At 59.3% G+C, this 20,947-nt stretch overlaps 1 protein-coding gene across 7 annotated transcripts in view; it reads right to left on the bottom strand.

The window, feature by feature from the left end:
• Nucleotides 1-20,947, bottom strand: part of AGPAT3 (1-acylglycerol-3-phosphate O-acyltransferase 3) — a 91,429-nt gene that overhangs the window by 10,590 nt on the left and 59,892 nt on the right. For 5 of the 7 annotated variants that reach the window (XM_057696173.1, XM_057696170.1, XM_057696174.1 and 2 more), the window contains 5 exons: nucleotides 10,418-10,686; nucleotides 2,242-2,411; nucleotides 1,499-1,660; nucleotides 1,102-1,255; nucleotides 717-819 (listed from right to left, as the gene is read on the bottom strand). In XM_057696173.1, the coding sequence (XP_057552156.1) occupies nucleotides 717-819; nucleotides 1,102-1,255; nucleotides 1,499-1,660; nucleotides 2,242-2,411; nucleotides 10,418-10,637 (809 nt within the window). In that variant the 5' untranslated portion in view covers nucleotides 10,638-10,686. Of the gene's footprint in view, nucleotides 1-716; nucleotides 820-1,101; nucleotides 1,256-1,498; nucleotides 1,661-2,241; nucleotides 2,412-9,939; nucleotides 10,171-10,417; nucleotides 10,687-20,947 lie in introns of those variants that run through there. The other 2 variants (XM_057696177.1, XM_057696176.1) reach the window with 2 other exon arrangements.

Here is a 20,947-nt window from a genome sequence, read left to right as displayed (position 1 = left end):
GGCCATGTGGGGCCCCACCTTGGGCTGGGTTTCGCTTCTGGGGGATCCTCGGGGGTCCCTGCGGCCGCCATCCCCACAGGCCTGCATTAACCAGCCCGACATGCTGCCGGCAGGGCTGTCTCTGAGCCAGCGGGGCTGAGGCTGGCTGGGTGGACCCTCCTGGCTCAGCCCGGGGTCGCCAGGGGCCGGAAGCCCAGCACGGGGCCCTAACCCCACCTGCTCTCCCAGGTGGTCTGCGTGGCCACACTCCACGAAAACGGGCCACGTGTGCATCCCATTCAGACTGGGATAGCGCGTCCCTCTCCTGCCTAGGAAAGTCCTACTCACTGTCCAAGTTTCAGCTCAAGAGCCGCTTCCAAAAAGCCTCTGCTCCCTCCAGCGGGAGGGGTCACGCCTCCCTCGGAGCTTCTGGAACATCCCGCCGAGCCTCGCACCCACCCCTTTTCTCTGCACTGTCCCCATCGTGTGCCCGTCTTGCGGGGCGAAAAGCCCCGTCACCTTCACGCGAAGGCGGCCTCGGGGCAGGAGGAGCCCCGCGGCAGGTGCGTCTCCAGCCCGCCCCACCCCGGCCCCGACCCCGCCCCCGCCGGCCCCGCCCCGCCCCCACCAGCGAGGCCCCGCCCTCCCGCCCCCCCACCAGCGAGGCCCCGCCCCCGCCGGCCCCGCCCCGCCCCCACCAGCGAGGCCCCGCCCCGCGTGGGCGCCGGGAGGCTCACCTCACACACATGTCGGCCTCGTACTTCTTCCCGTAGAGGATGCCCAGCAGAGACGGGTTCTTGTTTCCTCGGAAGTTGAGCGTGACGTCGTAGACAGCCGCGACTGCGGGGCGGGGCGCAGAGGGGGTGCCGGCTGACGCCCCGCAGCGGCCCCCGCCCCCCCCCCACCGGCGGGCGCTGCCTCGCCCTCCCGCCGCCCCGCCCCGCGCCCCGCCGCCCCGCGCCCCCTCCCCGCCCCGCGCCCCTCCCCTCCCCGCTCACCTGTCCCGCGCCCCCTCCCCGCCCCGCTCACCTGTCCCGCGTCCCTTCCCCGCCCCGCGCCCCCTCCCCGCTCACCTGTCCCACGCCCCCTCCCCGCCCCGCGCCCCCTCCCCTCCCCGCTCACCTGTCCCGCGCAGGCACTGCACCGCCGTGGTGAAGCCCTTGGTCCGCGGCAGCAGGTGGTGCTTGAGGGCCGGCAGCCCCTTGGCGGCGGCCACCTCCATGCTGACGCGGTGCTTCTTCTCGGTGAAGCGCGTGCCCTCGCAGTACAGCAGGAACTAGGGCGCGGGGGCGGGTCAGCGCCGCGGTGCCGGGGCCCCCACGGCCTGCGTCCCCGCCCGCCAGACGGCCACCCCCCATCCCGCGACCAGGGGAGAGGGCGCGCGGGGCACGAAGGCTGCCCCCCACCCCGTGCCGTGCCGTGAGCCCCGACGGCCGAACACCTAAGGGGCCTCCCGCTAAGGGCTCGGGCTGCGTCCCCGAGAGCCACGACGACGGCGCCCCGCGGCCGCCTCACTCACCCACATGTACTCGGGGTAGTCGGCCAGGCGCCGCAGCCCTTCGATGACGGTGTCCCGGTCCTCCTCCCACCTGCGTTTGCAGAACACGATCTCCAGGAAGTACCACGTCCAGCCGATGAGGGGCACGTAGAGCAGCTCCCTCTTGGCCAGCACTTTGGAACTCTGCGGGGAGGGCGCGCGGCCGGCGCTCAGGACCGCGAGGCCCCAGGGCGGCACCCCCGCAGGCCGCCCCAGGACCGCCGTCGAGGGGGGCCCTGCCTCCGAGTGTGGGGCCTGGGCGAGCGCAGCCCTGGGACACAGGTGCCGCCCATGTGGCTGGGCGGGCGGGGAGCCGGGGACACAGAGGCTGCGCTGGGCCCTGAGGGCCGCCCTGGCCGCCAGGCCCCGGGCTCCCTGAGGAAGAAGATGCCAGGGCCACCACCCACTGGGCTTCCACCGCAGAGGAGAGCCCATCCTCTCTCATCTGAGGCAGCCGGGCCGACCGGGGGAGGAAGGATTTGAGAGGAAGCGCAGTAACACCTGACCTCCCGAGCGAGCCCTGGGGCAGCTGGGGGCAGCCTGCGTTCCCAGGCGCCCTGCGGTCAGACCTCCTCAGCCTCCTCGTTCGGAGGGACCAGGGAATAAACCCAGAGGGAAGGAAAACCCAGAGGTGTGGATGCCAGAGCCCAGGGAGCCACGCCAGCACCCCCCCGGGGCCCCGTGTCCCTCGCCCCCACCCTCCTGGGACCCCCCACGGCGCTCACCCCCAGCACGCCAAAGCGCTCACACATGGTCCACCCACAGAGGAAGTCGATTTCGAAGTTGTGGTTCAGGATGATGACCACGTGCTCCTTCCCGAAGCGCTCCACCGTGGCCTGGTCGGTGAACAGGGTGCACTCCGTGCCTGACCACCACTCCAGAAGCATGACCAGCTCTGCGGACACACGGGGTGGGGGGGCGGGGGATGTCGGGGAGGCGCAGGCCGCCGCGCTCCGGGCCGGCCCTCCCTCCCTGCTCCCTGACGTGGGCGGGGCGTGCACAGTATCAGCCCGACTGGGATGTTCGGCTAGAAATGAGTTTTGATGGTTTATGTTGAATAAATTAAGTTTTCTAAAATTAGAATTACCTTCTCTAAGCAAAAGTCAGAGGAGAAGTCAAATGAAAGCAGAAGAAATGGAGGAGGAAACCTATTTTAGGTGGGTTTTTTTCTGATCCACATATCTAGAGGACTTAAGTTAAAACATTTTTTCTTAAAAAAATCAGATCTTCACTCTTCTTAGAAATCAGGTATCCTGTCGGGTGGTATGGTGAGCCAAGCGTCCGCCTGTTGAGAGAGCGCACCATCGTCGTCATATCATCATCAACGGCGAGCTACGGCGTGTCCACTGTGTACCAGGCGCTCCGCTACGTGAACGACACACATTATCTCATACGATTCTCAGAAGACTTGAGTGAGTGCTGCTGCTGTTCCCAAAGCACAGAGAAACAGTGGGGGAGTTCCACCCTCAGCCCAACACACTGAGTCCGGGGCTCTGTGCAGAGCTTCAGGGGACGCTTAAAAGCACAGAAGCAAGCAAACGAACACACTGGGGCCTTCATCCGCCCGTAACGGGTCTTCAGCTTATGCGTGTGGAGCGCTGCTCGTCTTGTCCGCACTACTCTTCATCTCTCTGTCTGACCGCGGTTCTCACGTGTGCGGCACACATTCCACCCCCAGGAGAGGAGGAAGCGGAGGCTGTGGGCACACAGCCCACATCACGCCCGCCACGGCCAGCTGCCCCGGGAAGGGTGGCCTCAGACCAGGAAGCAGGGCCCCCAGGCTCAGGATGGCCACCAGACAGCCTGTCCTCTGCGTGCTGGACTCCAACCCATCGGTTCTCAGGAGACTGGCCCTTGGGGAGGGAGGCCAGGGAGGCTGATGGGGCAGCAGGACAGCCCAGCGCTTAGACGGCGGGCTCCGAGCCCGATGGACGGGGCCTGTTTCCCCGTTGACAGGAGACAACAGTGGCTTCCTCACTGGGCTGCGGGGGACTGCATGGGACTCGGCGCGGGGCCTGGCTCCTCCTTCCCGATGAGTGTCCCCACCAGCCTAGATGGAGGTAGGGGGCGCGCAGCTCCAGCCCATGTGCTGGGCCCTCCACTTCCTCTTCTACACAAGGCAGGGACGGGACGGAAGGCCCGAACGCTCCTGAACCACGGACCACAGTCCCTCCTACCCGCGGGGCAGCTTTCCCAGGTCTCAGCGCTGATGTGGGCCCGTCCCCGCCACCGGCACCGGCCCCAGAGCTGAAAAGCACATCCTCAGGGGCTGTTCCCAGAGCATAAGTGACACCAGGGTTCTTTTTAGCTCCATTTATTTTCACAAGACAGACAAATCAGACCCTGGAATAGCTCTTGGTTCTGACAAGAGCTCTTTATAAAGAAGAAGAAGGGTTCCTGGGTTTTCTCCACAGAATGAATTTGTTTTTACAAAAAAAATAGTTTCTGATATATACACGCCCACTTTGGAAAACGAGGCGCTGCTTGGTGTCACCAGTCCTCAGGGAAGTGGAGGCTAAAGCCACGGCGAGGCAGCACGTCACCCTCACCAGGACGCTGTCATCTAACAGACGGGCAATAAATTGCAGCGCTGCTGGGGGCAGAGCGCCTGGGACCCTGATGCGGCTGGCGGGACGTAAGCCGCCCAGCCGCTTTACAAAACTACGTTCCAAACAGAGTAACCAGACAACCCAGCAATTCCACCACTAGGGAGATGCCCAAGAGAAATGAGACAGACATCTGTGCAAAAACTCTAATACGGATGTTCACGGCAGCGTTATTCACGAAGCCAGAAAGTGGAAACAGCCCAGACGTGCATCAGCTGATGAAGGCGCGGGAGTGCGTATCCACGCGGGGTGACGCTGTTCACCGGACACACACGACGTGACGCACCTTGCACACTGGGCTCTGAGTGAAGGGCGTCAGACACAACGACCACATGCTGCGTGAGTCCATCTGCATGAGACGTGCAGGACAGGCAAAGCCACGGAGATGGGAAGTAGATGTGTGACTCCCAGAATGGGCGTGACTCGTCATGGGGACGCGGCTTCTTTACGGGGTGGAAATGTTCTACACTCAGACTGTGGTGATGGGCGCGTGACTCTGAATACACTAAACCAGACTGCAGGCCTCACGTGGGTACATTTTACCCCCTTACAGCTGCTTAAGGAAGAGAGGCCCAAGGTGAGGCTGGCCCGTCCACCTGAAAGCACAGGCGGCTGCTGGCGGCTCGCCAGCCGCCCTGCCCCGAGCCCGGGCAGTGGGGACCAGGCCTGGGACAGACCCGTGTGCCGCTCAGCGACAGCCTGTTCCTGCTCCCTTCTCCAAGCGGAGGCCTGGCAAACCTCCAGGTGTCAGCTGGTCAGTTACAGCCTGTGGCTGAGACCGCTGCTTCTAAAGCAGTTTGCTGGGGAATGAGGAAGCGTTTATTCCGTACCGTGGTGAGGACATTCACCTAGAGGCCTGCCCTCCTCCCAGATGTCCCAGTGGACAGCGCAGCAGTGATGACCGCGGGCACAGGGTTCTAGAGCGTACGCCGCGTGCGTAACTGACCAGGTACACCCATCCGCCGGCAGCGCGCACTTCTCCTCCCCGGCCCCCGGCAGCCCCCGGCCTCCCCTCTGCTCCCCTGAGCTCGAATACTTTAGACCCTTGTGTAAGAGGCCCGTTTCCCTCTGCGTCGTGTCCTCCAGGTTCACCCATATTGTCACATACGGCAGGATTTCCTTCTTCTCAGAGGCTGAATAATACTGCATCGTACATCCGTACAGAACACATTTTGCCTGTCTGTGCGTCCATCGATGGACACGGATGTCGCTTCCACATCCTGGCTACCGTGAACGGTGCTGCGGTGAACGCTGAGGTGCAGCCGTCTCTTCGATGGCCGAGTCCTGCGATGCTTTCTCACCACGAGTCTGAGAGGAAGCAAGAGCCGAGCGGGGGGGTGCTCAGGACCTCAGTGAACCCGGCTCTCTCGGCGTCCCCGCGTGTGACAGAGGAAGCCCTGGACGGAGCAAGGAGGGGTGCGACCCTAAGAGCCCCCAAGACACAGAATTTTCTGCAAAGATACTTTTGAAAGCCATTTCTTCACTTGGGCCTGACTCACGTGGGCACTGACACCTGCGTCCAAAGGCCCCTTGTTTCCACAACTGCCTCCCAGGATGAGCTGCAAACCACGCTGCTGCGCCCGGGGCGCCGGCTCAGAGCTCCACCTGCGGGGGACGGACCAGTGCGCTGGCCACTCCCGGTGGGAAGGATGCGGAGCTGCGACGCCGCGGTGCTGTCCAGGCACATGAGGACCCCTGCATGGGACTGTGTGCTCATCCCAGGGCGGCCAGGAGCACGGGCACGTGGCATCCCTGCTTCACGACAGGCTTCTCTGGGCGGGAGCTTGGCCAGCAGCCAGGATGCAGGGAAGAAAGCACACATGGGGTGCAGACGGGGCGTCCCCCTCACGAGGGAAGTGCCATCTGTGACGTGGCAGTGGCTGGCCAGACGGAATCTGCATTTGCACTTGAGGACACGCGGTGACATTCCCACAGTGGATGTGCGCTGGCGGGCGGGGCACCCTCCCCTGGCGGCACACCCTCCCCCGGCAGCACTTAGGACCTGGCCTTTCTGGTCCAGCACCAGAGGTCTGGCCCAGGCGGGAGCCGGCAAGGAGAAGTGAGCTGAATTCAGACAGACCACAGCACAGGCAGCCCCTGCAGACGAGATAAGCCCACCAGAGAGCGGGTCCAGCAAAGGGTGGCGGGCGGGAAGGCGGCGAGTTGAGGCAGCCCAGTGGGCGGCTCAGCTCATTTCCAGACGCGACGGTCTCCCCGTAGATGGTGGATTGTAGGTCGCTACACGCTCAGCCAGGGCTGACGCTGTGAATCCGCTCACGATTTGGAGAATATTTTAAATGAGGACATTTTTTGTGATTTCCTTCATTCAAACATATGCTTGCCTTTACACATTTGAGTAAGCCATTCTCTGCATGTTTCAACCAATGATTTTTTTTAATTAATTAATTTATTTATTTTATTGGTTGTGTTGGGTCTTTTTTGCTGTGCGCGGACTTTCTTTAGTTGTGGTGAGTGGGGGCTACTCTTCGTTGTGGTGCGCAGGCTGCTCATTGCCATGGCTTCTCTTGTTGCGGAGCACGGGCTCTAGGCACGTGGGCTTCAGTAGCTACAGCACATGGGCTCAGTCGTTGTGGCTCACGGGCTCTAAAGCGCAGGCTCAATAGTTGTGGCACACCAGCTTAGCTCTTCTGCGGCATGTGGGATCTTCCTGGAGCAGGGCTTGAACCCGTGTGCCCTGCATTGGCAGGTGGATTCTTAACCACTGCGCCACCTAGGAAGCCCTCCACCAATGATTTTTTGAAAACTTCAAACTTGCCTACTAACAGTAGTCATTTATTAAGCATCTGTTGTATGCACGCTCTATGCGCTCATTTAATCTTGAGGTCCAGCTGAGAGGTACCGGCTCTATTTCACAGATGGGAAGGGCTAGAGCCTCCGCCGAGGTCAGCAGGGAGCCAGGGCCCCAGCCAGGCCGTCTGGTTCCACATCTGTGCCCCTGACACAGCACGAAGACTCCTCGGGCCTGAGGACGACAGAGTCACCCTGGGCTCGGGGTGGGGGGTCCGGCGGGGAGGCAGCAGACACCAGGCGTCACAGGATGGGCCCGGGGACGCTCGCAGAGCTGACGGTGAAGCGGTGGTTCACGGCCGTCTACACGATCTTGAGACTCACTCTCCCCGTGTGCCCCCGGAATCGGGGCAGGCTTCCGGCAGCTCGAATCTGGGAAGGACTCCTGCTCGTGTATTTCAGAAATAAGCACGTGGAGAAGCGCCCCAAATTCATCAGGTCCTGGGGGCGACTCCCACAGCATGTGGGTTCTGTGGGCACCCGTGTTCCTTCCAGATGTTGGGGGATTTTATGTAAATCTTAACCTCCACCTCGTTTTCTTATTTTTATGCCTTTTTTCTACTCTCTTACCTTAAAAAATGAATTTGTCTTTGCTTTTTTAATCCATCTTTTTCAAGTAGTTTAGAAATGATGTTTTATACCCTATACTTAGTTAACAAAGCCTTAAGGAAAGATCTCTGCTGTCTTCCTGACACATTCAGCAACGATGGGGTCCTACTTTGGCCCCCGCTCCTGACTGACAGGCTGCCTGCCGCTGGCCCGTCTGCTCTCGGCCGCACAGGCTGGGCAACGTTACTATTTTATACGCCTGTGTAGACTTACGTGCTTACCAATCTCTCCGGCTGCCAGTCTCTCCGGTAACGCAGACCCTATTTTTTGATGGCTTTTGTTTACGATCTGCAGGCAGTGAACGCTCTCACTTTTTGTTCCCCTCAGACTGCTTTTCTCTCATCCTCTTTCCTGAAAGGTCTCTCTGCTGTGTGTCGAGTTCTCGGCCGGGGCGGGGCACCGCCCGCTGCCTTTGGCGCTGACGACGCTGTGCCGAGGCGGCTGGGAGTCTGTGACTCTTGCTGGCATCCTAGCTTTCCTTTCCAGCTTTCCTTTCCCTTTCCGGGCGTTTTTAAGACCTTCTTTTTGTCTCTGATGGTTTGTGATTTCTCTGTGTGGGCCGAAGTGTGGATTTCTATCTATATACCCTGCGTGGTGTACATCCGCTTCCCAGAGCTACGGAGTCCTGTTTTCCATCCTGTCAGGAAAGTTCTCAGCCATCACCTCCTCCAATGGAGCGTCTCCTTACTCTGTCCTTGGGGACAGGAGTCTGAGACCTGTTTCACAGACCTTCACTCTCTTCTTACATCTTCTAACCCTATTTGATATTTTTCCTCTTGTCGCTCTACTGCCGTCGGGATGATTTCTTCACATGAATGTCCAGTTCACCCACTCTCTCATTAGCTGTGTCTAATCTGATATAAAATTTATTCATTTTAAAAGTAAGGTTTTGCTTTTAAAAAATATGATAATGACAATTTTTATTCCTAGAAGTTCTACTTGGTTCTTTTCCAAATCCGGTGGCTTTGGGCCGTGTTTTGTCTAAACCTGCTGTTGTGTGCCTGTTGTTCTTTGGCTCTGTGCTCACGTACGGTCTGTCTCAATCTGTGTGACTCCTCAGGCCGGAACCGGAGAACGCCGAGCACACTGCCGGTCGCCTCTGCTGACCCCATGGGCACGGCTGGCCTGCGGACTCCGGCGAGCCCTCGGGACCCTGGTTTGGACGCAGCCCCTCTCCGGCAGCTGCTGAGGCGGGGGCCCCGGGAAGCAGCGCGGATACCCCACCTCCGTGCCCTCTGCTGCGAAGGGCGGGGGCGAGGCCGAGGCATTTCCTTGACTGACCACGAACGCGGCAATGCGTTAAAAAGCTGGCTTCATCCAGACGTCGGCTGTCTGGTCGTGTGTTAACCTCAGAATACGCCGGAGGGGCGTCTCTGACCCTCACGAGTTAGCACCTGCCCTTTAGGTTACGCGCGCACCTCCCCTGTGCACAGCTGCCCTGCGTGCTCTCCGTGACGGGGTTTCCAGTTCTCCTTCTCACACACACACACAGAGCTGGCCTTTTATTTAGGAATAAAGCCATCTGGGAACCCAAACTATCGCACATTTACGGCTGAAAGCAGGGCCGCTGTCCCCTGTCGGGAGGAGGGCACGCACCCTGGGCTTGGACACCGCAAGGCCTTTTCGGCTGCCCTCTTCCTGCTCCTGCGCTGGGAGGGGTCACGGGGACAGGTACACAGGCTCACCACTTCCCGTAGGACGCACCATGTGTATTATTTTCTCTTCATTGTAAAAGAAACGTATTTTCATGCTGAGAACTGTAAAGAGCACACCGTATGAAATAAACAGGAAGAGTCCCCGCCGTCCTCCACTCCCGGGATGGTCGCGTTTTCTGTTCACCCCTCAGCATTTTTCTAAGCAGGGACGGCCACACATAAGTGTCCCATGTGTCTTTAAAAAATAAATAAATGGTAGCATGCTCTGTGCTTTGCTTTATAGCTTCCGTTTTCACTCAAAAATGTATCTTGAACTTGGTTCTCTATCAGGAAGAAGAGACTCCCCTTGCTGTTCTCGCTGGCCTTGCGGGATTCCAGCCGGTGGACACACCACGGTCAGCTTCCATGAACGGGTACTTAGGCTGCTGCCAGTTTTGTGCTGACATTAAAAATGATACAATGAGATTGTACATATATGTACTTTTTGCAGATATCTTTCTAGGTTACATTCTTATTTTGTGGAATAATTGGGTCAAAATATAGAACCATTTAAGCTGTCTGTCGCTACTGGCAAACTGCCCTCCAAAGATGTGCCCCCTGACCCCGGCCCGCAGGGTGAGTGCCCCCGCTGTCGGCAGCTTCTAAGTCTCTGTCCACCTGATGGGCGAGGACCGACTCTATACACACACATGCACGCACATCACAAGCACGTATAGGGAACACCTGTACACACCTAGGCACATACATTTAATTGAGAGACGGGTGAGAGTACTTTCCTTTTGGAGAGACTGAAATATTTACACGAGATGACAGGCCACCCAACGCTGGCTTCACTGTACTCTGGTGCTGGGGTGACTGGGGGTCTGGTGACTCAAGACTGGCCACGTGCCGGCAGCCGTGAGAGCCTGGTCCTGGTTATTACTGCGTGTTTTCAAATGTCCAGAGCACCACGCGAGGCCATGTGAAACTGCCACCTCTGTGGGTCCAGAGGGTCAGGTGTTGGGATGTCACGTGGTTCCGCCCAGGGAGCAGCTGGGGCCAAGAGCCCCCGCCCCCCCATCCCCCCATCCCTGCACGTCTGTTGGCCAAGAGCAGCCCCCAGTCCCTGGCCGGGGCCTGAGAGCCGGCCCACTGCCCTCCCGTTCATCACACACGCTCCCCCCCGCCCCGGTCCCCGCACTGGCTTGTCTGGGACCCTCCCGCAGCGAGGTCGCTGTCCTCACCGTGCGCAGGACCCCGCCCCGCCGTGCGCGGGCGATACTCACGGCTCCAGAGCGAGTAGGCGAGGCGGCAGTTCAGCCGGCGGTACAGCTGCTTGTTCACAGGCCAGAGGACGAGCGTGCAGAGCTGGACGGAGTTGATGATCAGCCCACTCACCACGAAGACGAAGCCGACGAGGAGGTGCACGACGAACTGGGTCTTCAGGAAGGCGAGCAGGCCCATGGCCACAGCTCAGTAGCGCGTGCAGGGTCCTTCGCTGAGAACGGCCGTCCTGCAAAGACGGGGCCGCGGTCAGGCAGGGCGCCGGGGGCTCCGCGGGCGGAGGCGGCGTCCACGGTGCCCACGCCAGAGCCCACGTCTGCAGCCCCCCACAGCGTCCGCAGGCCCTTCCCTCCCGAGAGTGACGTACGTATGGGGTGGACGGGGGAGCTGACACACGTCGCTCACACAGGCGTCACCCACGCCATGTACACACACACGCCACACAACATATACACACATGCACACAAAGGAAGGAAGAAAAGACCAGACGAAATGCACGCAAACATTAATAGTGACTATCTCCAGGTAAAGGCAAGATGGGTAACTTTTCTTTTCTTTTTTTAGCATCTTATTTAAAAGATCAGAACTGCACACGAAATCTCTTTAAAAACATTTCAACTACTGTCTTTTAACTCCCGAGCTGTTGTGCACTTTTCAGCTGAAAGGCTTTTGTTTTGGTCTCTAAGGTGGAAGCGGTGACCCTCCCGGGACTCAGCCAGCTTCTTCCCCTTCCCCTCAACACTGGTTTCTTGGTTTCAAAAGTGAAGCCAGAGGCTCGCATTTCGTGGCTGTACTTGTTCTGCGAGCTGCCCTGTAGTCCCCGTGTGGACAGAAACAAGGGGGCGGCTGTGACGGAGCCCTGACACTTTCAGAGCCAGCCATGCGACAGCCTGGTGGCCACCGGCCGCGACCCCCGCTGGGTCCTCCCTAGCGGTGCCCCCCTGCTCTCTGGGGGGGTGGGTGGAGTGGGCTCTGGAGGCCTCCGGGGGGGGGGCCATGCCGGGCACACCGGGGCACGAGGGGCCCAGCTGCTGTGCCGGAGGTGAGGCCACGTGGCGCCCGAGGACACCCTCTGCACACCCTTGGACCCTGAGTAGCTACGTGTAGGGGGTGGGGGCTGGCGCCAGGCTCGGGAACCCCTGGGGGGGCTGAAACCCCAGGTCCGGGCAGGCCTTCTGATGCCCACAGCCCCCGAAGGACCCTGGCCCCCCACCCGCGTGTCCGAAGCACTGACCCCGAGAGGCCACAAGAGGACGCACTTGTGGCGGTGTCCTCGCTGCGTGCTGGGGTCAGTGACTCACTGCTGCTCTGACCTTGGGGGAGAGGAGACACACCAGGAAGCGCAGGGGCACCACTCAGGGCAGGGCTGTGTCCTGGGGCCGCTGCAGGCACTTCCCACCACCGTCTCCCAAACTCTCACAAAGCCCGGTGCACGCCGTCACTGCCCCTATGTGACCGGTAAGCAAAGGAAGCCCAGAGGCTACGTGACTTGTTCAGGGCCACACCGTGCAAAGCAGGAGGGCCGGACTCCAAACCAGCAGGGAGACCCGCATCCACGTTCCCTGTGGGCCCCCCATGAGCGGGGACCCCTCCGTAACGCAGAGACTCACACATCAGCCAGGCCAGGCCCGAGGCCCGCTGCCTCCTGGGACCAGGGATAACGGCTCTGACCAGACCCGATGCTGCTGCCTGACATCTGGCCTCCCCCCGCCTGCCACGTGGCAGGCTCCCTGCCCCCCGGGCCCCAGCACCAGGCTCTACTCCCCCCGCCATCCTGGATCAGGCACAATAACCAGGGTCCCCAAAAGCCAGCTCGAAGTTCGGCCCATCAGCTGTGATGCTGTTAAAAGCAGGCTCCCCGGGTCCGTACCAGACCTGCTGGAGAATCCACTTCCCCGAGGGGTGAATCACACAGGCATGGTGTCAGGGCACCTGTCAGACCGCTGCCGGATCAGGACAAGGCAGCTCATCGCCTCCCCCCAGTCCACGCCCCCCAGCCCTGGCAGCACCTCTGGGCTTTCGGACACGGGATAAAGAAGATCACGTGGGACCCACCTGTGGGCCCAGCCGGCTGCCGTCCAGCCTCGGACGGCGGGGCCGCCCCCAGCCTGGCCACCCACCTGTCCACCTGCCGACGGCAGCAGGTGCGCAGCCTCTGGCCCCGCTCTGCCCCCCGTGCGCCTCTGTCCCGACACAGGCTTTCACTCGGAAATCTGTTTAACCACCACCAGTCCCAGTCCGTCCCCTGAACCTCTGGTAGAGTGCGTCCATCCACAGAGGCCCCAGAGAGCCACACCCTCTTCTCGGGCCCTCCGCCGCATGGTGCCGCCCCCCGTCCGGAACGGCCCCTCGCCCGCGCCCACCGGGGTGCGGCGGGCCAGGCTCCTAGCTGCCGTGGGCACTCCTCCCTGCTGCTGGCCATCCGCCTGGGTTGTCAGTCTGTCCCCAACGCCCAGATGTGGGCCCGGTGTCCTCGCTCCCCCGTGGGCCAGACCCTGTCCTGAGGAACGTCAGCGACTGAGGTCTAGGGCCCCTCCCACGTGCCCCCGCCCCCGATAAAAGCACCCAGTGTCAACCTCCGCGTGGACGTCGCGGCCTCTCGGGGCACCACCTCTGACCCCGCTGGGCCCGACCGCCTGGACAGCACGTCGGGGCTGACGGGGCTGCGGCCACCACTGGCCAGCACCAGAGGGAGGACGGGTCCGCGTGTCGCCAGCCGGGGAGAAGGTTACAATTCACAATTCCGGGTATGGTTTTCACTGAGTGTGTAACATAGAGTCAAAAAAGTCATAATTTGAATCATCATAAGTCAGGGGCTTTATTCTTATAAATGTAGAAAATGGGCTCTAAATGCCATAGTGATCTGACAGCCACCATCACATCCATTTTCAAAACACACGAAAAGATTTCTCTTAAAGTCAGGAAATTTATTCTGTTTTCTCCTTGAATTCGTATTTCCATTGTACTTCCTCTACAGGATCTTATTATAATTTATTATGATTGAAAGTCTTTTACCAATGGTCTTAACCTAACATTATATAACAAAAATATGAATGAATATTTAAGTTTAATTTTTACATTTCTTGTGCATAGGCTAAATTTAAGTTTAAACATTTCTTCTGGAATGTTTGATGAAAATCCACTCCTAAACAGCTCAGCCTATGTCACCTCAGAATCTGGGCCTTTGACAGACCATGATACCACGATCACATCTGAGAAATTTAACACTGACCCGAGCATATTCGCGGATATCTCATCTCGGTCCAATTTCACAAGCTGTCCCCCAGACGACCTCTGTCACTTCTCTCCATCCGGGCCCTGGTCGAGGGCCGGCGTGGCATTCGATCACACGCCCCGTTCTCCTTTGACCTGACACACTCGCTCCCCCATTTGAAGAGCCTAAGCCAGCAGTCCTGCTGATACCCCACAACCTGGCTCTGTTTCCCCGTGATTAATTCAGGTTCAAGGGGATGCTGGAGGCTCCTGGCTGCACCCACTGGGGGCACAGCCCCCTTGTCCCCTTCCTGCTACTACCACTTGGTGAAGGCAGCGCCCCTAGGTGTCTGCCAGTAAAAGTTCAGCCTGCTGGGCTCACCCCACAATCTGATTGGGAGACGCTGAGTTAATATCCACCTCAATCGCCTCTGACCCCACAGTTTCCATCAAGGCTGCCTCCCGCCTACCTCTCATGTCCTGAGCGTTAAGTGGGCCGAGCCTGTTCTGACCCGTCACCGCTGCCCCGTAATACATGCCATAGGGACCATGCCTGCCTGCGGGATGCACTTGACCCAACCATGCAAATAAGAAGCTTCGAAACTGCAGCAACACGCAGCTCTTCCCCTGATGTTGATGTGAGCTTTCGGAAAACATGGGATGTGCCCTAGAATAAAAGGATGCATCAGGCCTTCCCCGACGGTCCCGTGGCTCAGACTCTGCGCTCCCAATGCAGGGGGCCAGGGTTCGATCCCTGCTTGGGAAACTAAGATCCCACGTGCCGCCGCAACTAAAGATCCCACACTTGGCACCTAAGACCCGGCGCAGCCAAATAAATAAATAAATAAATAAAATTTAAAAAAGACTCCACGCTTCCACGGCAGGGGGCATGAGCCCAATCCCTGGTTGGGGAACTAGATCCTGCACATGTGCTGCAACTAAGAGTTCACATGTCACAACTAAGAGTCTGCATGCCACAACTAAAGATCCCGCATGTTGGAACTAAGACCCGGTGCAGCCAAGTAAATAAATAAATAAATATATTTTTAAAAATAATCATTCTCTTTAAATATTTTAAAATAAAACAAAAGGTATTGGTGCTTTTTCATTAATACTCAGATGCTGTTGCTGAGCTGGCGGGGAAAGCTGAGCCGAAGTCCCTTTGTCAGAGAAGCGTTTAGACCGTCCCGGAGGCCCGGCGCCTGCACAGCCCGGTCCTGAGGGTGCTGTGGCCCCACGCAAGCTGCCGGGACCCCACCTTCTCAGGGCAGGGGACGAGCTGCACTCCCCCTCCCACAGGGGAGACACAGGGTGGCACTGCCCCTCGGGGACAAGGGCACAGAACAGAGGCCGGCCCGGCGCTCGGCAGGGGAGCCTCACGGAGCAGCAACACGACAGGCGACCCCGGGAGACCCCGACCTGGGCCTCTCGGGAGCCGCCACAACCCGGTGGGGCAGGGAGGACTGGGAGCCGGACCAGACCCTCCTCCTGGCTCCGGCGCCGCGCCAGCCCCCTGCCCCAGAAGCAGGACCCTCGTGGTTCTGACACCGTCCCTCTGGACTTTTGCTGCTAGCTGCGAGCCTGTGGTTCCCGTGGCCACGTCGCTCAGGGGTCAGTGTGGTGAAGGGAGACCCGGGAGCCGGGAGCGCCTGGACCGGCTCACCATCGGCCCGCGAAGGGCCTGGCCCCTGCTGGGCTCTGTCCCCGCCACTGCCAGCCCTGACCTGGGCGCCTCTTGTTACACGTCAATGGTGTCCCCTCACAAGGGGATGTTGGAAACTTGGTCTCGACAAAGGAAATCAAGTTAAGTGGGGTCCCTAGGGTGGCCCTAATCCAATCTGACGGGCAGCCTTATAAGAAGAGATGAGGACACAGACGCGCGGAGGGACGACCACGTGAGGACACAGGGAAGAGGCGGCCTCTACGCGCGGCCCCTTCCTTCACAGCCTCCGACACCCCGGCCTTGGCCTCCCAGCCCCCAGGATGGGGGGCGTCGACGTCTGTTGTTTAAGGCCGCAGCCTGCAGCGTGCGCCGCGGCCCCGAGCAGGGGGACACGGCTCTCACACGTATCCAGGCCTCGTTCCCGGACCCCGTGACTCTGGGCGTGCACAGGCCCCTTCCCACGCCCTGCTGCGCAGGACGCCTGGGGTCTGCCGGGGACCCTGGCCCAGTCCCGCCCTGCTCACATCCCCTGCTCCTGCCTCAGGGCCACCCCCAGATGCCCGCAGGACCGGCATTGGTCCCTTTGTTCCTCTTCCTCAAGAACTAGCCAGTCAGATGGTCTGGCCTTCAGAGCTCCTTCCCGGGCACCACCCCCATCTGTGCCCAAACCCTCATCTTTCCAACAAAGCCTTTCCTCACCACCCAGAGTGCCTCTTCACTCCGTGCAGGGGGGTAAACGGCTCTCCCTGCACGTGGAAGGCGGCTATTCCATTCGCACACAGAGCCCACGCCAGTCCCTCCAGCTCCTGCCAACAGCACCCGGCAGAAGCTGCACCCCCAGCCTGAACACCCGGTGCTGCCCCATCGCCAGGCTCTGGCTCTGCGCGGGGGCAGGAACTGGCCTGCGCTGGGGGTGCTGCTTCAGCTGACCTGCACTCTGTTCCTGAGATCCAGGGAGAAGGCACCACTGCTGATACCCACTCTGGACCAACCACCTTTTGGACCTGAGGTCAAAGCCTGGCAGCCTCACCCTGCCCTGTCAGGGCAGTCCCTCCTGAATAGGTGTGACGTTGAGCACAGTGGCTGGTGAAGGGCGAAGACATTAAACATGCCAAAAGTGCCTGGTTTCTGGTGTTCTAGACAGGAAGTCTGGATTATAGGATTAAAAAGAACTGTTTTAGTTATATATAATCCAAATTCCAAGTCCATCATCGGTGTTTCCCTGGTGGCGCGGTGGTTAAGAATCCACCTGCCAACACAGGGGACACAGGTTCGAGCCCTGGTCCAGGAAGATTCCACATGCCATGGAGAAACTAAGCCCATGAGCCACAACTACGGAGCCCACGTGCCTAGAACTCGTGCTCTAGAAGACGAAGCCACCACAATGAGAGGCCCATGCACCGCGACAAAGAGTAGCCCCCACTCATCACAACAAGAGAAAGCCCATGCACAGCAACCAAGACCCAAAGCAGCCAAAAATAAAATAAATTTTTTTAAGTCCATAATGAAGGAGAACCAAGAAATGGCTGTTACCTTCCCTTCTTCCTTCTTTCCCTTCCTGTGTCTCATCCACCCACCTACCCATCCAACCACCCATCCACCCATCTATTCATCCATCCAGCCACACACCCACCTTTCCATCCACGCATCCATCCATCCATCCATCCATCCACGCATCCACCCATCCATCCATCCATCCATCCATCCATCCATCCATCCATGCATCCACCCATCCATCCATCCACGCATCCACCCATCCATCCAACCATCCATCCATCCATCCATCCATCCATCCACGCATCCATCCATCCAACCATCCATCCATCCATCCATCCATCCCTTTATGCGCAGTAAGTAAGTAGAGCAGACCTAGCCTGCTATGAGGCAGAAAAACAGCAATGCCATGCTGGCTGGCTGCATGGGGGGCAAACTGGGGACAAGCCCTAGGTTTTTGTTTTGCTTGGGGATAGTTCTGTTGTTTCTAGTCAGGAAATACTGGAGGAGAAAGTCTATGAACAGACTGACTATTGGAAAAAAAGGACACTAGAGGGATAACATTATCTCCAATATTTTTAAAGTATCTTAAGATCATTTAGGTGACAACATGTACTATTCAGAACATAGCCAAAAAGGAAAATAACCCCCCATCTGCTTTCTGAGCAGCCAGCCCATGTATCAGAGAGACAGACAGCTTCACTCACAGGGACTCCTTAGCTCCTAGACGGGCTCCTCCTCGCTCTTGCTGGGACATGCGGGACTGGGTGGTCTCCTGGCCCACAGCCAAGCCGAAGCACCAGATGAGTAAAGCGGGGGCAGGGGGCGCTGGGGGCAGGCATCCTGCTGACGGCAGCACGCGGGCAGAGGCGAGCCGGCGACCTCAGACGGCACCACCTGGAGGGCACCGGGGGCTGGGGCAGCTGGCAGACCCCGTGGCCACAATGACATCACTAATGAGAACATAATGAGCAACTGTTGTCCGCCCTGACCTCACCCGTGAGCGAGGCGCGCTCACCCCGCTACTGAAGGCGGTCGGTCGGGGGCAGGGAAGGCATTTTCACACGTCTAATGAAAACTTTAGGTCAGGTCAACACTGTCCCGTTTTTGAGGTTTAAAGGGGCTGGCTTCAGCTCTTGGGTAATTTCACTTACAGAGACAACCTTATCGTTCAACAAGACTGAAAAATACGATGTGTTTCTTCGCTAATACTCATCCGCTGCCGATCCGACCTCACCAGCATCTGAAATCACCAAGAGGTCCAAACTCGACAGGAGGGGTAAAATCACCACTGTCTGCAGGCGCTGGGTCTGCACTGTATACACCCAAGAGAATCCACTGCAACCCAAGTGCTGCTATAAACGATAAGGGGTTATGGTAATGCTGAAAGGAATAAAATTAACACAATGTCAGATGTGAACATTCTAATAATGTTCAGTAACTACTTCTACCTGACAACAGAGAAGTTTATTTCTCTCTGACTAAACAGATGCAGGTCACTGGCCCCAGATGGTCATGTGGGACAATGGAGCAACCTAGGAAGCCATCTCCTGTGACGGTGCAGCCTGGCAGCTCTGCGCCCCCACCCCCACCCCCCACCAGGGTCATCCAGGGCCCAGGCTGCAGGCAGCTCCGCCCCGTGGTCACCTGGGGCCCAGGCTGCAGGCAGCTCCGCCCCCCGTGGTCACCTGGGGCCCAGGCTGCTGGCAGCTCCACCCCATGGTCACCTGGGGCCCAGGCTGCAGGCAGCTCCGCCCCCCGTGGTCACCTGGGGCCCAGGCTGCAGGCAGCTCCACCCCGTGGTCACCTGGGGTCCAGGCTGCTGGCAGCTCCACCCCATGGTCACCTGGGGCCCAGGCTGCAGGCAGCTCCGTCCCCTGTGGTCACCTGGGGCCCAGGCTGCTGGCAGCTCCACCCCGTGGTCACCTGGGGCCCAGGCTGCAGGCAGCTCCGCCCACTGTGGTCACCTGGGGCCAGGCTGCAGGCAGCTCCGTCCCTGTGGTCACCTGGGGCCCAGGCTGCAGGCAGCTCTGCCCCCCGTGGTCACCTGGGGCCCAAGCTGCCAGAAAGATGAGGATACAGAGCCTCACTGTATGTCCAGGCTGCCAGAGAGTGTGGCCCAGTGGGCACATCTCCATGTGAACACACAAAAACAGAAGACGTGGTGGAGAAGACTCTGTGTACATTTGCAATAAGAAAGACAAAATACCTAATTACAAACTTCAGAGGCAATAAACAGGTTTATACGAGTAAACCTTAGAACATGCAGAAAGATACAAAAGCAGAACTAAACAAGCGGGAAGACGCTGTGCAGCAGAGGCAGCACTGCCACTGTGCTCAGGCCCTGGTAAAGCAGCACTGCTCCCCTCATCAAGGTGTGGGGTCAGCTCCCCACCCCCGGAGTGGGCTGGCTGCAGGGCTTGCCCCTAAATAGGATGGGGTGGGCGTGACGTCACACGACGCCCGAGCCTGGGCCTTCAGAGGCCTTGCAGCGTCCCCTGCACCCTCTGGGCACCGGGGAGCAAGCTTGGGCCAGCCCGCCGGAAGGTGGGCCCCCGTGGAACAGAAATGGACGCACGGTCCCAGGCAGGCTGCCAGCCGTCTGCAGCCACAAGTGACCTCAGGTGAGACCAGCAGAAAACCGCCTTGCCGAGCCCAGCCAAACTGCTGCCCCACAGCCGCGAGCTACCGAAACGGTGGTGTTTTCAGTCACGACCTTTTGAGGTGGTTTGCTAGATAGTCATACACAAACAATACACAAGACATTCTTTCCAAGTTAATTTATAAATGGAACTGAACCCTAATTAAGATACCAACAGGCCCCCTCCCTCACCCCTGGACTAGAAATGCTGACTCTACAGTCCACACGGAAAACAAACTAAAAAGGAAACCAAGCCAACCATGAAGGAGAGCCAGAGAACAGCCTGCAAGACACCATCACACAGGACGGAGCCTCTGCTGTGAAGAGTGTGGTCCTGGCCTGTGACCAGACATGCAGGCCAGTGACACAGGCCAACGAGTGGACAGTCGGCTGCCAAGGAAGGGCCCCCCCGACATCCCTGGGCACCTAGAGCAGGTGAGCCTGCAGCCACCGGTGGGGGACTTGGGAGTCGTGTGGCCTGGGTGCTGCTGCAGGCTGAGCGGACGACACAGGACACGTCTCACACGGCTGACTTGTATTTCTACTGTATGTGCAACAAACAGGACACAATTGGGACTTCCCTGGTGGTCCAGTGGTTAGGACTTCACCTCCCAGTGCAGTGGGTACAGGCTCCATCCCTCGTTGGGGAGCTAAGATCCCATAAGCCACCCGGCCAAAAACACCACCAAAACGTAAAACAGAAGCAACTGTGTAACAACAAATTCAAAAAAGACTTTAAAAATGCTCCACATCAAAAATGAAAACTAAAAAAGTAAATAAACAGGATACAAAGTTAACGTAAAAGCATCACTGGGCTCATGAAACTCGTTAGGCACTGAGTACCTCTCAACCGAGGGTAAGGAAGGTATCACGACAGGACGTACCACACGCCCCTCCAGGCCTCCGTGACAACCCCCCCCCCATGAGAGAGCCCTGCCACATCCGCAGCGCCCATCCTTGGGCCCCGGGAGGAGACCCCCCCGCTGCGGACCTAAGCCGTGAAGGTAACCCCGTCCCCACTTTGAGCGGCTGCTCCAGGGATGGGCATGAGGCCCAGTGGCAGTCAGTGGGCCTGCGGGGGCTCCCAGGAAGGCATCTGCTTCCCTAGACCAGAGGCAGCCACCCCCGCGCTGCCCTCTGCTCTTCGCCCTCCTCGAGTCAGGAACGTGAAGGGACAGGGGAGAGGGAGAAGGACCCACGTCGCAGGCAGCGGCATTGGTGAGCAGCCGCGACCCCGCCAGCAGCCGCCACTGGAGAGGCCGAGGGGACGCGCGTGGCGGGTGTTTCGAGCGCCCCTCCTGCTACCCGCGGCCCGAGGCCCTGCCGGCACCCCCGCCGCGTCTGTGACTGTTACACACGCAGGTCCGGCCTGCGGCACGCGGGGCTCCGGCAGCGTCGGCCAAAGGGACGCCTGGGGTTTACCGCGTACACGCGCGACGCCCGGCGGCGTGACTCCTGACGCCTGCACCACTCACGTGT

Source organism: Hippopotamus amphibius, chromosome 10, assembly GCF_030028045.1.
Source record: "Hippopotamus amphibius kiboko isolate mHipAmp2 chromosome 10, mHipAmp2.hap2, whole genome shotgun sequence".
Lineage (NCBI taxonomy): Eukaryota > Metazoa > Chordata > Mammalia > Artiodactyla > Hippopotamidae > Hippopotamus > Hippopotamus amphibius.
This window is presented reverse-complemented; position numbering and strand designations above follow the sequence as displayed.